The sequence below is a fragment of the Andrographis paniculata genome, unplaced genomic scaffold (genome assembly GCF_009805555.1).
Source record: "Andrographis paniculata isolate CXL003 unplaced genomic scaffold, ASM980555v1 Contig17END, whole genome shotgun sequence".
NCBI lineage: Eukaryota > Viridiplantae > Streptophyta > Magnoliopsida > Lamiales > Acanthaceae > Andrographis > Andrographis paniculata.
This window is the reverse complement of record NW_026137457.1, coordinates 312,197-328,495: the sequence shown is the minus strand read 5'-3', so window position 1 is coordinate 328,495 and position 16,299 is coordinate 312,197. Positions and strand designations below refer to the sequence as shown.

General features: G+C 31.2%; 2 protein-coding genes across 3 annotated transcripts; both read right to left on the bottom strand.

Moving 5' to 3' along the window:
• Positions 1–725: 725 nt before the first annotated feature.
• On the bottom strand, positions 726–4,557 carry LOC127263895 (uncharacterized). Of its 2 annotated transcripts, none has more exons than XM_051293187.1 (2): positions 3,928–4,557; positions 726–3,846 (listed from the first exon to the last, which is right to left on the bottom strand). In XM_051293187.1, exon 2 carries the CDS (start codon positions 3,453–3,455, stop codon positions 2,862–2,864), a length of 594 nt encoding a protein of 197 aa, XP_051149144.1. In that variant the 5' UTR covers positions 3,456–3,846; positions 3,928–4,557; the 3' UTR covers positions 726–2,861. The 2 variants fall into 2 exon arrangements, with proteins under 2 accessions (XP_051149144.1, XP_051149150.1); XM_051293193.1 differs by having other exon boundaries at positions 726–4,145; positions 4,243–4,557.
• Positions 4,558–6,274: 1,717 nt separating this feature from the next.
• On the bottom strand, positions 6,275–10,799 carry LOC127264946 (probable zinc metalloprotease EGY1, chloroplastic). Its single transcript, XM_051294558.1, has 10 exons — positions 10,415–10,799; positions 8,916–9,380; positions 8,658–8,798; positions 8,386–8,487; positions 7,588–7,799; positions 7,437–7,487; positions 7,294–7,363; positions 7,059–7,127; positions 6,612–6,662; positions 6,275–6,537 (listed from the first exon to the last, which is right to left on the bottom strand). Exons 1-10 carry the CDS (start codon positions 10,736–10,738, stop codon positions 6,379–6,381), a joined length of 1,644 nt encoding a protein of 547 aa, XP_051150515.1. The 5' UTR covers positions 10,739–10,799; the 3' UTR covers positions 6,275–6,378.
• Between the last annotated feature and the right edge of the window lie 5,500 nt (positions 10,800–16,299).

Here is a 16,299-nt window from a genome sequence, read left to right as displayed (position 1 = left end):
AGCCTAAATTTTCATTTTATATTATTATTATTATTATTAACTATGAAATTTTCACTAGTCTTCTAAAAGATATATATATATATATATTTTTTCAACACAAAAAAGTTACCATCTAAATATGAAATACAAATTAATTTCAATCATTATGTTAAAGGAAGAAAAATACAAAATTAAAAAAAAAATGATAAAAATAATCTTATTAAGATGGTATAATATAAAGATAAATGACATAAGTTCAAAATTTCAAGGTATTGAGATCCACCTGTTACACATTATTATACTAGTGTAATTCGTCTTATCATGTTTATTTTGGAGACTATTAATTTCCATCGAAACAAAACAAATATTTAGCTATTATATTTAAATTTTGAATTAATTGACTTATGCAATATAATTTGTTCAACTAAATAAATGGTGTTAATAAATATTTATTATCGTACCAAAAAGTATGTACAACCTTTGCATTTTACTAAATTGCACACACAAATATATAGTAATATATTATATAGAATATGCGCTTGTTTGATTTTAGTTTGAATTAAAAAAAATATATTTGAATTTTAATTTAAATAATATTTTGATTTTATATTTTCATTCCTTTTTTTTCTTAAAGTATAATATCAAATTTTATAAAAATTTATATAAACATATCTAATAGAGTTTATTTAAGTTTGATTTGAATTCGAGTTTTTAGTTTAAATGTTTATTTTAAATATAATATTTTGATATAATATTTTATTCAAAAATATATATTGAAAAATACATAATTTAAACAACATTTTTTTTATTTTGAAATAAATAAAAAAGAAATCCTATGATTTTGATATTATTGTATGAATTCTAACTTTTAATTTTGTTACATTAAATTTAAATAATATATATATATCGGGCTCCATAATGCCACAACTTCGAATTTGAATCACTCACATATTAATATTATATACAAACATTTCTTTAGGAAATATATATATATATATATACAAAAAAATTTCTCATGTAATCATGGCCGAATATTGTCTCGTCAATTTTAAGGTCCACGCTATTTTGTCTTTTCCTCCTCACTTATTATATTGATACTAATAGATAATCTATTATAAAATATTTTTATTTATATTTAAATTTTCCATGTAACATTTATTTCTAATTAAAAATTTGAATCTAAAACAAACTATGAATGAATTTGATTTTAATTTTATTTAATTGATATTTTGTAAATAATAATATATTTTTATTAGAAATATACTACGTCAACGTTTATTTAAAATCATAATCAAACAAATCCAAATTAACTAGAGATTGTGTTTTGGGCAACAAATGCCACAAAATACTTGAGCCTTTTTTATTAGTACTTTTCAACTTTTATTAGCATTATATTCTTTTTTTTTTTTTCAAAAACAAAAAAAAAAACACATTAAACACATACTCCCTCCGTCCAAACCAAAAGTATACAATTACTTTTGAAAAATAATAGTATTTAAATTATAGTGGGTAGGTAAAAATAGTAAAATGACATTTTTATCTTTACTTTTTTGGTATAAAAGTAATGATGTGATGTAAAATAGGAATATTTGTAAAAAAATGGGTATTTAATAAAATGGTTACTTTGTAATTGGACGTCCCAAAATAGAAATATGTATACTTACTAACTGGACGGAGCTAAGTATCTTTTATTTGAAATTTCGCAACTTAATTGTAAAAATATAAAATATCAATTCCTCTTTAATATTCAAATAAGACAAAAAATCATTTCCATATTCAAAGTACTTCCAATTCCAAGTAGATAAAGTAGTATCAAATATCTATTTTCTATCCTAATTGTTAAGTTAATCTCAAACATCAACATCTATTTTTGGCATAGTGCCAAAAATAGATGTTGAGGTTTGAGATTAATTTAACAATATCTCCCTTTTTGGCACATGTGACCACACACACAGAGATAATCTCCCACACAAGCAAATTAATTCATAATTAAAAGACAAGTTAAGGTTAGGTTACAGTCCATCGATCCAAATAAGGCTACATGCAGTTTTTACAAAAACAGAATTAAGGTCCACCAAGGTTCCAGCAACCATAAGTCCAACAACAACAACAGACAGTGGATAACCAAACAACAAGCATTCAAAAACAAAACTTCCCCTTTCTTGGTATCCCCTTCTCTTGGTGGTGCAGCATTCCCCTTCTCTCCTGCATCTCTCCCCCTTGCGTGGACAGATGCCAAAAAAGGTTGGGAAGCTTAGAGAAAGTCAGGGATCTCCTCTTCCTCGTCAGGGCCGGAGGCAAATCTGAGGTGAAGGTGCAGAGCACGAATTATCTTCTTCCGATGTTCTGCTAAGGTGGAACGAATTGAGGCTTGCTCCTGCAGTACTTCTAGGAGCAACCTTCGGGCTTGCAAGAGTTGTCCCGACGGATCAGCTGGAAGGGGTTCTTTAAAGTCGTTGAAGAGTTTCTGCAAATTCGACCTTGGCTTGAAGAAGGTTGTTTGAATTGAGTCTTCCGTGGGATCCGGAAGGATGCCATTCTTCTTCGGTAACAGGGTAATAAGGGCTGGATATGGGAGGTTGGTCTTGTCAAATGACTTTCCACGGACATACTGCATCATCCTCGACAGAATAACAAAACCAAAGTTGATGTCAACACAAAATTTATCAATGCAAAGAAGTAATTTACCTATCTCATATCCAATGTTAGTCCCGTTGCTTGTGGGAAGAACGTTCATTGCACATAAACGAAACAGTCATTGAAATTTCATGGTCAGTTCTGTTGCAGCCAAGCCCGATCGTCCAAAAATCGTCGGATTTCCATGCCGACAGCCGTATTGCAACCTCTCTTCTGGATTCTTGGATCAAGGCAGAAGAAAATACTTATGGATTGTCAGTCGGAAGTTTCAGCAGATTGTTAATCACTTGGGGGCTAAGCTCAATCATTTTTCCTCGCACATACGCTTTATAGAACCAAGGACTTTCCTCATCAAAAACATCTTGTGTGAGATTTGCATAGAACTCTCTGACTAGCTTCGGACAATAACGTTTGAGTGATAATGCCCAGTGTCGCAGACCTTTCATCATCAGGAATGTGAGAAAACCAACGTCTTTATGAAGTGGATCGGTAAAACGAGCCTCTGGTACCAACTTCCGATTGGCCAAAATGTCGTACTCGAACAACTCCGGAGCATCGTCAGAATGTGTTACATCCATCGCTTCTTCAGCCGTGACTAATGGGGGTGTAACTTTCTGCTTGCGAGATTTTGATTTCTTTGGCTTGTGTTTCTTCTTTGAAATCACTTGCTTGCTTCTTTTTCTTGAAGGACCGGGAGAGTCAGCAGACACTTTCCTTTTCTTACTCTGTTTTTCAGTATGGCGTTTTTTCAGTTGGGCAAGATGAGCATCGTCGGAATCATCAGACTTGGTTTCCACTTCAGGTGATGCCGGCGTGACCACAACATTTTCATGTTCCATTCGATCAGAGAAGAGTTTGTCAACAGTTCTATCAATCGTATTGAGACTTTCATCTGAGAGAGAGAAGGATCAGCAGTGGCACCTTCATGTGTAATCGTGGTTTCCTCAAGGTGAATGAGAGGAGCAACCGCTTCGATCATCTGTTTTTCAGATTCCAGGACTTCTTCAGAATGTACTAGGCTTCTTCATCAGCATTACGGGGTTCAGGTTCAACAACCTCTTGTTCCTTTCCCACGTCTTCTTCCTCAGCGCGATCAGTCTCTTGTTCTCCAGAAATCTCATCCTCAGGGCCACCATCTTGCGTTTCTTTGAGGGTTTTTTGAACATCCTTCCCTGCTTCATTTGATTGATCTCCAGAAGATCGATGAGTCACAATGTCAGTAACTGTAACCTGTATATCCACGCTTGCTTCAGCATTATCACTTAAACGTTATTGTCCGAAGCTAGTCAGAGAGTTCTACGCAAATCTCACTTTTTTATGAGGAAAGTCCTTGGTTCTATAGAGCGTATATGCGAGGAAAAATGATTGAGCTTAGCCCCCAAGTGATCAACAATCTGCTGAAACTTCCGACTGACAATCCAGAAGTATTTCCTTCTGCCTTGATCCAAGAATCCAGAAGAGAGGTTGCACTACGGCTATCGACATGGAAATCCGACGATTTTGGACGATCGGGCTTGGCTGCAACAGAACTGACCATGAAATTTCAATGACTGTTTCGTTTCTGTGCAATGAACGTTCTTCCCACAAACAACGAGACTACCATTGGATATGAGATGGGTAAATTACTTCTTTGCATTGACAAATTTTGTGCTGACATCAACTTTGGTTTTGTTATTTTGTCGAGGATGATGCAGTATGCCCGTGGAAAGTCATTTGACAAGACCAACCTTCTATATCTAGCCCTTATTACCATGTTACTGAAGAAGAATGGCATCATTCCGGATCCCACGGAAGACTCAATTCAAACAACCTTCTTCAAGCCAAGGTCGAATTTGCAAAAACTCTTCAACGACTTTAAAGAACCCCTTCCAACTGATCCGTCGGGACAACTTTTGCAAGCCCGAAGGTTGCTCCTAAAAGTACTGCAGGAGCAAGCCTCAATTCGTTCCACCTTAGCAGAACATCAGAAGAAGATAATTCGTGCTATGCACCTTCACCTCAGATTTGCCTCCGGCCCTGACGAGGAGAAGGAGATCCCTGACTTTCTCTAAGCTTCCCAACCTTTTTTGGCATCTGTCCACGCAAGGGGGAGAGATGCAGGAGAGAGGGGGGAATGCTGCACCACCAAGAGAAGGGGATACCAAGAAATGGGGAGTTTTGTTTTTGAATGCCTGTTGTCTGGTTCATTCACGGTCTATTTTTGTTTTTGGACTTCTGGTTGCTGGAACCTTGGTGGACCTTAATTCTGTTTTTGTAAAGGCTGCATGTAGCCTTATTTGGATCGATGGCCTGTAACCTAACCTTAACTTGCCTTTTAATTATGGATTAATTTGCTTGTGTGGGAGATTATCTCATGCATTATGTGTGTGGTCACATATGCCAAAAAAAGGGAGATTATTAAGTTAATCTCAAACCTCAACATCTATTTTTGGCATAGTGACAAAACCACTTTCTGCTTCTGTGGTCGTTGGCTTACAAAAACAACAACTCTGGATTTGCTGGTGGAGTCCAATAAAAAAAGCCCCTTTGTCCCTTCAAGTTTGGTGGCCGCTCAAAGAAAAAATGGACATCTCGAATTTGTCCTTTTGTGATCAGAACTGATTTAATACAACATCATTCCTTGGTTGGATCAAAGGGAATTTATTACATGTCAAATCATGGCTGATGTGTGTGTTTTAACATAGCTTGAAGCTTTGTGGGAAGTTGAGTGAGAAAGTGATTTTGAGAGATTGTGTAGTAAGAGAATTATTGTGTTTATCCTCTCAACCACTTCCCTTCCCACCTCTATGTACTAAGTGAGTGATTTACTTCGTTATTCTGTTGGAGAAGTTCAGTGGTTGAAGGGATATCGGAGTTCCGATCGGGAGAACATTCGAACTCTGAGCAGCCCAACTATGTATTAGTTATTAGTACGCGTTTGTAACAACTTATGCCTGTGGAGGGAATTTCCATGGTAATTAGCTTGTAGTTTGGGTTGAAGGAGGTTTAAGTATTTTGTTCTTAATCAGCACTGATTAATGGACCTCTCCTGGATTGGTATCCCCCGGATGTAGGATGATTTATATCCGAACAAAGTAAACAAATAACTTGTCATTTATTGCTTCGAAATCCTTTCATTTATTTCATTGACAAGTCTGTGTTATAACTGTGATATAACCACGCTTTCGGAGTTGGCCCATTTGGATAAGTATACGAGAATTTATTAGAGTAGCACTTATTTCCATCCCAACACTAATTATCAAATATCTATTTTCTATCCTAACATTTTCCTATTTCAAAACTTACTTAAATTTTCAAACACTTCCAAAAACTTACTTAATATCATTTTAAATACTTTCCTATAACAAAATAATCACAATTTATACCCAACTTTTTACTAAGTCATATATATATATATAGATATATATAAGGCAGCGACTACGGAATGTAAAATTCAATATTTAACTAAAAAGCACATTGTGTGATATCTAGCAACACACAGTATTATTACAGACAACATATTGTATATTAATCACAAACAACACATGTTTTTATTACACATCACATGTGTCGTGTAATAAGAACATGTATTATTTGTATATATTATGAGTGCTGATTTAAAAAAATTAACACTTTCAAATCAGCACCATAATCATTCTCTCGTGTGTATATATATATATCCACCATAATATGTAATTCAATTTCCGATCATATAACATACACAGTTACAGTTAATAATATCTAACACCTTATTCAAAGACGACAAAATTGGCAATAGAAAAATCAAAAAGAAGTAACGAGTCCTATACCCAATTCTTCAGCAAGCTCATCCCACACAGGGAGGAGTGTCATCACCACCAGTATCACCGCCGCAGTCAACGCCGCCTTCCGCCATGTCCCTACCTCCGTCACGTCATTCAGACACGGTTTCTCCGGTGTCCTCTGCATTATCATTATCATTACTACCGATCCATCTACAAACATTCATATTCCTACGAAGTACTAGCAACGGTTACCTGACATATTAGGACATACAAACCCCAGGGGAGCGACAAGGGTCCGCCGAGCTGAAAAATTGATACGACAACAAAATTTAGAATCGGATCACATCGAAAAGAATTTAAGGCTATCGAGAATGGAATTTTCAAAATACAAAGCAACCTAAAACGTCTGTTTCCGTTGTGGGAAAATCTCCTTAGACTGCAATTAGTATCGACTATCGAGAATGGAATTGAAGAAAAATAATTAAATTATTCTTTTTGGTTAAACAAATAATTCAATGGAGAGAAATATAACAGAGAATCAATTATTATTTGTTCGTGCATGTATATACATACAGAAAAAATCACAAATTAATAATCTAAACATACGCTAATCAATAATGAAGAGAAGTATGTCATAAAACCAGATTGCTCGGGGATGTGAAATTTGCCAATTTATTGAAAAAAGGAGGAGAAGAGTACCACGCCTAAGCCGAGCAAGGTGTATGTTGCCAAACCGGAGGCAGTAAGTGCATTTTTTCCGAAAGTTCCCTGACACCAAAGGGTTATGGCCGTTAGACTCGCTACAAATTTCATCTCCTCTATAAAGCAAAAATGAATCTCATATTCAAAAGATTCACGAAGAGGATTTGAGTAGCTATACAGAGCCAAAAATGAGTCGAGAAACAAAATAAAATAAAACAAAACAGTGGACTACCTGCATGGCTCGCCCTCCGTCCAGACATCCAACAGGGAGCATATTAAAAGCTGATGTCGTTAACCCACACCTAAGAGAAAAGAGTCAATGAAGCAATGCTCGCTAAAATAGAATCAATTTAAATTTTTGCTGAGATGAGGTACCAGCCGGCAATCACAAGGGGATGAATAGAAACAGTCGAAGCATGCATAGCCCTGTGCAGCAAAGGAGAAATGAGAGAATAACATGTTTAGGTCTTGTCCAGTTTCGAATATCTATTGAAGAGCAACTTGCAATAGTAATACATGGACTTACGTATAACCTAAGGTGGCTCTGCTGATCAGACCAAGAAGCAACGAGCCCTGAAAAAGTATGCTCGGAACCTGCACCAAATCTCCAGCCACAGTCGGGTTTGAAGAAAGGAGAAGGCCGACGGCGAACATGGAGAACGACAAGGCAGCTCCAGCAAATGGACCAGAGATGGAGATATCTACTTTCGCTTTTCGATCAGGCAGAATAGATTTGAACTACAGAACAAAACAACAAATATGCCCTAAATTCTAACTAGATCAAGACGTAAATGTATCAGAATTGTAAGTGTGAGACAAAACAATAGGGACAGCTTTTCGGAATGTTACTGAAATGTAATGAGAATTGGTAGCACGGCAACACTGCCGAAAAAGCTTTCAACATTTTATGGTGCTTGCATTCGTATTTTCATAAACTAGGGAAATCTCTTTCCTGTTTTCAAGAATAAATGACAAGGAGCTTACGCTATGTTTAGTTATGTTTTCAAACTTGTTTTTGCACTATTTATAAAAAAAAATATTATATATTCGAAACATCATATCCAACACCTATTTATGTCACATCACCATCTATTTCCTATTAAAATTTTTACTATTCTCAAACCAACTGAAAACTACAAAGCACTTTCAAAATATATTTAAGCAACAATTTATAACCTTGTCTTCGCTAATTTAGAGTAAACCTTACTTTTCTTAAAAATCCATAACAGTATGTTTCGCATGAGAGAATGGTAAGAATTTTCTAGGCCCATTTCTGAAAATAAAACTTGACGTCTAGAAGAATGTGTCATGCCCATATGCTTACCTGAGTGATAGCTCCAAAACTCCCGAGAGTGATATTTGGTATAAAATAAGGAATGCTCAGTTTCACTTTCCGAGGAAATGCAGAAAGAAAATGTCCAACTTCCTGAAGGAAAGAAACACGATGTACTTATGTAGCAGTTAAAAATGGAAACAAAAAGACAGATGGCATATTAGAGAGGCCTGATTTATCGTTAGTGACAAAATTTCTGTTCTCCGAGTTGTTTTGCATCAAAAGAAGCATTCTTAGCCATGGAGACCATATAATTCACTTACATGAAATAACTGAACTCCCAATACTCCGTAAGCCAGAGGCAAAGCAGATTCCACAAAGGGAACCAAGAGCTGCATATCGGGTGGTTCGACAGCATTGGGATCTGTAAAATACTTAACAACCTCCGGAGGAAGTCTATTCAACTGAGGCATAAAAACTCATTATGAACATCATCTGTAAAGATGGAGTCGTGAGGAAGATATTTTCTTTTAATTCATTTTGGCAGCCAAAAAGTGTAAGATTCCGACAAATCAGCATACCTGAGATGCTATTCCTAGCTCCACTGATGAACCAATAGTAAGAAGAAACAATATGAAAGCAATCACATACTGCCAAAGCGTTGTCTGACCAGGCTCCGAAACCTCTTTCCGCAGCAAGCCAAAGCTGACACGGGGCCCACCACGAGGGTCTTCTCCTTCAGAATTCGGTTCCTCCACCATGAATAGGTTGTATTTATCTCCCATTATTTCAGTTAGTTGGGATTGAAGTTTCGCGAAAACATCTTCCCTCTTTCCCCGAAGATTGCCAAGAAAGAGAATGCCTTCTCCTAGATCACCAAATGGTTCTTCTCTAGTTACCCAAAAAGTCGAGTAGCCAAAAAGCTTGTCCTTAATAACCTTAACATCAGTAGAATCCACTCTTTCAGGTCCTAGCAATTCCATCAGCTTAAAAGAGTCTACCTGGAAAGTACTGTAAGGAGGTCCAACTGATGAAATCGAAGACGGCTGAGCAATTCAAAAAAATCTGTTACTTGAACATCATACGCCTCAAATTGTATATGAAACAAACTTAAATATAAAGAGCTCATTTGAGTTCAGTAAATGTTCAATGCACCCGAAGAGTGGATAGACACTTGGACAAATACAAGACCTTGTTTGGTATGTAAGCACATAACGCAGAGTCAAGTACAATATTCAATGCCATTAAAGCTCCTGACCCCTCAATAGTATTTCTTTCAATAACTTTTATGTCTTTATCGATAATCTTAAAACAGAGATGATTACTACCAACGGCTAACTTTATCGTATTATACAAATAAAATACAACAATATAGAACCACAGGTCAACTTTTCGTAATTTTACTCCCATAATTTCTCAATGTTTAACAGTGAACTAATATTCTTTCTTATTCGAATATTCCAAATCCCACTTCCTGTCATCAAACCAAGCAAAGCTCAAAGCTCAAGTGAACTGACACGCATTCGATCACAAGACAAGTTAAATTTGGTTTATTCATCATCTTAATCCTTTATGATTCATAACCATGTCCGGCCGAATCTAAAGCACCATTTCACCAGTTAGGTAAAACTGTATGCAAGCTCAGCAAGGTCCCAAACTTAATTAAATGGCTTCACCAAGGTGTTCGACTCACATTCGAGCATTTTGAGCTTGAGAAAATGAGCAAACCTACCAGCTTGCAGATTCCACCTTTATACTAAAGCAGCTAACCTTTAGAGCAGCCATTGCAGCAATAATACAAGCAAACATTCTGCTCAGTTAAACAGTAGTGATAAGAAGAGCGAATTTACAACAAATTCAGTTTATAACATGATATCGGTTTCGAGTCTTCAAAGTTGAAGTTCATAAGGCAATCGCCTATGGTATCACCAATCTAAATCACCTAAATTGATCAAAACGAAGAAGGATTGCGAAATGCACAATTCAGGCATTTCTAGAAGCTGGAATCCCCTACGATAACTTGAAATCCAATAATCGAGAAACGAGCATAAAATTGACAAAAGATGGTAAAATTAATCACCCGAGAAGATACGGAAGGCCGCGAATCGTCGACGCTATCGTTCGATTTCTTCTCCGCCGTAGCCAACGTCGATTTCTCTTTCCCCTCTCTTTCGCCGCCGGTGCTATCTCCGTCCCGATTATTATTACTACTATTCCCATTATAACAAGACCTAATCACCAAATTCCACCGGCCGAAATCCCCTCTCCGCCGGCGCCGCCAGCGCCGCCGCGACAGAAGTCCTCCGCACAGCAGATACTTGACGCGGTCATTCCGCGACATTTCTCTGAAACCGCAACCGTTCGGAGGAGTTAGACTAAAGGTGAAGCTGGATAGGGTTCCCATCTCAATTCAATCCAAGCGTCTTCAGCCCCAACGATGCAACCTGCGTGGTGTAAGTACGTATACGAATATATATATGTATATATACGCGCGTGGTGGTTACGCGATTGAAGATAAACTCGTCGACGACAGCTGAAGATATTTATAAATTATTATAGGATCATTAGGACAATTCGATATGTGAGGTTTCAGTGAGCAAAAGACAAACCCTTTATTTACACAATAATATAATGTCCCTTTTCTAAAATGTTCGTCTCACGTAATTTTATTTTTTAAAAGACTTATTATATTTTTTAATTTTATTTTAAATTTTATAATTTATATTTTTAATTTTTTAATTAAATTATTTAATTATATAATTTATTATTAATAATAGATTTTTAATTATTTATTAATTATATTTTTTTAAAAAAAGTATACCTTTTAAACAGATAAAAATAAATACAGTGTCGGACTCAGTTCGATTTAATAAATTAAATATATTTTAAAGTGCATTAATTAAAAAATATATGTAAAAAGAAAATTATAATTATTGGTTTAATTTTTATTTTACTAATATTAGATCATTGGTTCAATTTCATGTTAAATAGAGAATTAATTATTTTCTATTTTAAAGTATTTAAATCAAAACCAATCAAACCCATAAATACATTTCCATCTCCAATTTTGAAATGTGCAAAGATATTTGATTTTTTCTTAAATTTTTTTATTGATATAATTTCTAACCACGTTTTAATTTTATTTTCCTATTTAAATATTTCGACAATGATAAGGTTGGGCTTGAATTGCAGAATGGGCCCTGTAGTTTGGTTTCAATAATTTATTTTGGTAGGTCCATTTAATATTACAAATTATGGGCCTATGTGACTATTTTGGGCTTAATTATTTTTGTCCACTATTTTAGAATCTTTTTTTCTTATGTTTTTGTAATTTGTTTTCATACTTCCTCAATCTCAAATAGTACACCGTAGACACGGTATTTTAGAAGGGATATAATTAGTAGATAATTAAAAATATATTAGTAAAAATAATTATTTTATAATATAAATAATTATAAATTAAGATTAAGATAACTAATCAGTTTAATTAAAATTAAAAAAAAAATTTAAAAATTTAAAATAAAATTAAAGTATGTAATCATTTTCCAAAAAATGAAAGTGACATAGTATGTAAGATGGACAGAAACGGCAACGTGGACATGGTATCTGAAACGGACAGAGTACTATTTTATTTACCCTTTAAAAAAAAATAAAAAAATAATACTCTTTCCCTATCCTGTATAGCCTTACCTTTTATTTAGAATTGTTCCATTTAAATAGTTCTATAGTATATATATGGTCCCATAATTCCATCTAATTATCAATTTACTATTACTTTTATTTCTATTTACTCAAATATTATTATATATTTTTTAAACAAAATTTTTTTCAAAATGATTTTCAATATATATTGTAATATATATCATATTTTATAATATCACAAAGAATCAATATTCAACATAAAAATATTGTTTATATATTATTTACGTAATTTTCTATATTTCATATAAATATATATATATAACTCAAACTAAGATACCAAACAAACCAACCCTTTATTTTGTTTTCATATATATTTTTTATTAATATTTTCTTTTTCTAAAATTGTACTCCCTCCGTCTCACATACTATATTCACGTTGCCGTTTCTGTCCGTCCCACATACCATGTTACTTTTCTTTTTTGGAAAATAATTACACACTTTAATCTCATTTTAAACTTTTTAATTCTTTTTTTAAAAAAATTAATTAAATTAATTAGTTATTTTAATCTTAATTTATAATTATTTATATTATAAGATAATTATTTTCACTAATACATTCTTAATTATCGACTAATTACCCCTCCTAAAATACCGTGTCTAAAGTGTAGCAGACACGGTACGTGGGACGGAGGTAGTAATTATTTGTAAGATTTTAATTTTGAATTTTGATTTTAAAAAATAAAATTTTGAACTAAAATAATATTTTAACGTAACATGAATATGTATTGATGTGATATTTTAAATATGAAAGTAATTTTAGTGTAATATAATAAATAAAAAGTAAATTTTAAATTTGATGTTTTTTAAAAAAAAAAAAATTGAAATGTAAAATCTTAGGAGTAAACACGTTGTATTTAATATCTATTTTATACAAAATATCATATCAAAATAATTATTTTTAACTAAAAACATTAAAACCAACTCATACTCATATTTTTTTACTCGTATATTTGATTTTGAGAATTATTTAATTTGAAACATCCTTAAATTTTTGAGTTAATAGAATTTTTTTTAGAATATAAAATACCAAAATCACTTAAGAAAATGAGCCCCTACCAAGGGCCAAAATTATCTCAATTAAAAACAAAATTGAATTGGCATATGAATGGAATTAAATAAAAATAACTTTGGGTATGTAGCTTTCACAATTAAATTAGAATTAATATATAGAGACCCTACTTAAGTACTTTGAATATTCATCTTTTTGGAATTAAATAAAAAAAACTTTGATGTGTGTATTTGTATTTTATTTATTTATTTATATTGTATAACCTAGAGTAAAATACTCTCAGCTTTTTGCATGTAGATTATTGAATATTAGTATTATATTGGATTGTAGTAAAAAAGACAAAAATACTTCTATTAGTATGGTGTAATATAAAAATAATGGCATTTGTATAATATATTGTAAGTTGAAATGGTATTTATTATGTTAAGTAGGTACTACAATTACTAAATTAGGAAATGTAACATTGTTTTGGGACGGACAAAAATGAAAAATAGTAATCTTTTAATTGAACGGAAGGAGTATTATTTTTACTAATATTGTGTGTTCTTTTGGAACTTTTTTTTTTTTTTTTTTTTAAATATTAGTTTCTATGATGTTGTATAACATAAAATATACTTCCACCGTCCCTAATAATCTATTCAATTTTTTCATTTTGGTCCGTCTCATAACAAAGTATCCATTTTCTTTTTTAGTAAATTATACCATCTACCTAACATTATAAATATCTTTCCAATTTACAATATATTACACAAATATCATTACCTTTATATCATACAATACTAATATGGGTAATTTAGTTTTTTACCTTTATTTATACTTTATCTCAATATAATACTAATATTTCTATGGGATGAAGGGAATATATTTTTTTTACAAGAAATTGTAATAATTGTTTGATAAAATAATCGAAATTAAATTCTATAAGAAAAAGTTTCAATTTTTTTTCTCCTAGTTTTCTTTTTGGCATGATTTTTTTAGTAGTAAAATTTTTATAATTTTGTTTTCACAAAAAATAAAATAAAATACATATTACATCTAATATTTTTTCATTCATAAAATATCTTATCAATCCAATATTATTTAACAAAAGAAAAGACAAGAAAGAAACAATTTCAAAGAAAGAAAATGATTTGTTCTTCTGATTTATTTATATTTAGTTTGAAAGTTTGATATTTATTTTAAATAATATTTTAATATTATATATTTTTTTTAAAAAAAAAAACATGGACACTTTATTTTGCATTAATCAAAATTTGCCAGTTTGAAAATAATATTTTTTTTTAGAAAAAGAAAATTATAATCCATTTGTCCCAGTATTTATTTCAGTTTTTATAGTAAAATTAAAATAATATTTTTTTATTAATTAATAAAAATATGAATTTTTTTTGACATTTTTATCATTTAATTTGGACTATATTCAATATGTATAAATTAATTGCATGTGTAATAATATTTGTAATTTATATAAAAATTAAAGATAATTCAATATTAGTATGTGAATATTTTTATTATGATATAAAATAAATATTTTTTTAATGAAATAAAAATAATAATAATAAAAGTGATATTTTTAACTGGCACAATAGAGTAATTTATATTGGAGTATATATTTATCTTAGTTACGTGTAATTGTTTTAGATAATACGCAATAATTGCATGAATAATTAAAGTGAAGACTTATAAGATCAAATTATTGTAGCAATAAAAAGTAAAAATAATTTAACATATACGACAAAAAAAAAAATACTTATCATATATTGATGTGATTGTGAGAAAATAATAATAATAATAACATAATAATAACATAGGTGTGATAAGTTCCAAGTGACTATATTAATATTCTATAATAACTAAATATATTTTTATAATAATAAACCATAGGGGTGTGGGGGCCGGCCGGGGGGGTGGGGGGAGGGGTTTATATATGTCACATGCATTGCCGACTTATAGCGACTGTATATGGCTTGAGTGTAAAAATTGAATATGGTGTTCTTTTGGCGTTCTTTTATTGATAATTATTAAGAATTATAAAGATATTTTTTATTAAAAAAATAGTACTTACTTTATTTTTTAGTTAATTTATTTGATAAGTTAATTTATTTGATATTCTTTCTATTATGTAAATGTGTGTTTATTTGGTCATACACAAGTTTTAATAAAAATAAATAATAATGATAATTTTTTTCTTTTATAGTAAAAAAATGTAATAATTTTTTACTTAAAAATGTAACGAGATTATTTTTCAATGACAACCTAATAAAAAAAGTGGGAATAGATTTGAACTACCGAGAGAGTACAATTATTACTACTATTATTATTTGAACATTATTCTTATTATCTCTTCATCCTGTTTTTTTAATAAATAATTCTAATTATTGTTATATTTATATCATATTTTTAATATTTATATATATGTACATATTTTTTAACTCTTAAAAGGTAATTCGAATTGTAAATTGTGAAATGTTATACTCCTTTGTCCCAATGCAATAGTTTTGTTTATTATTTTTATCCGTTTTAAAACAATAGTCTCACTTAAATAATCATATCAAAAAAAAATTTTACCCGTATTTTTTATCCACTACCAATATAATATCAATATTCTTTAAATCTCGTGTCAAATACAACCCAAACTATAATTTTGAGACGGAGGAATTAAAGAAATTTGCTTTCAATTTTTATCCATTCAATACCATAATTTTTAATGAAAACTATACTACTACTGCTTATTGATTTTCTTATAAAAATTAATAATATTATCTCGATCTCATAAAAGGGTGCTATCTTTTATTTATATTTGTTCCAAAATAAATGTGTTATTTATTAATTTAGTATTTGTACTACGTATTTAACACAATAAATATCTTTATAATTTATAATACGTTGTCAAATGTTATTACTTGATTTGATCGGATCAATATATGTTATACATATATTTGTATGATGTTAATTCGGTCAAATTAACATCATGATGAGTTGACAGGATCAGCCACTGATTCATTAATTTATTACTTTTATATTATATAATAATAATAGAAATATTTTTCTATTTACTACAAATTAATATAGTACTAATATTAGAAAAAATTACGTAAAAAAAATTAATGATACTCTTGTTTCAGAGGGAGTAATAATTTCACAAATACTAATAATCAATACAATATAAGGTTTTAAATATAATCAAATACTCCATTCGTCCAATTTCTATTGTCCTAAAATATATTTGCACGGTTTTTTAAGTGATTGTCTTTTTG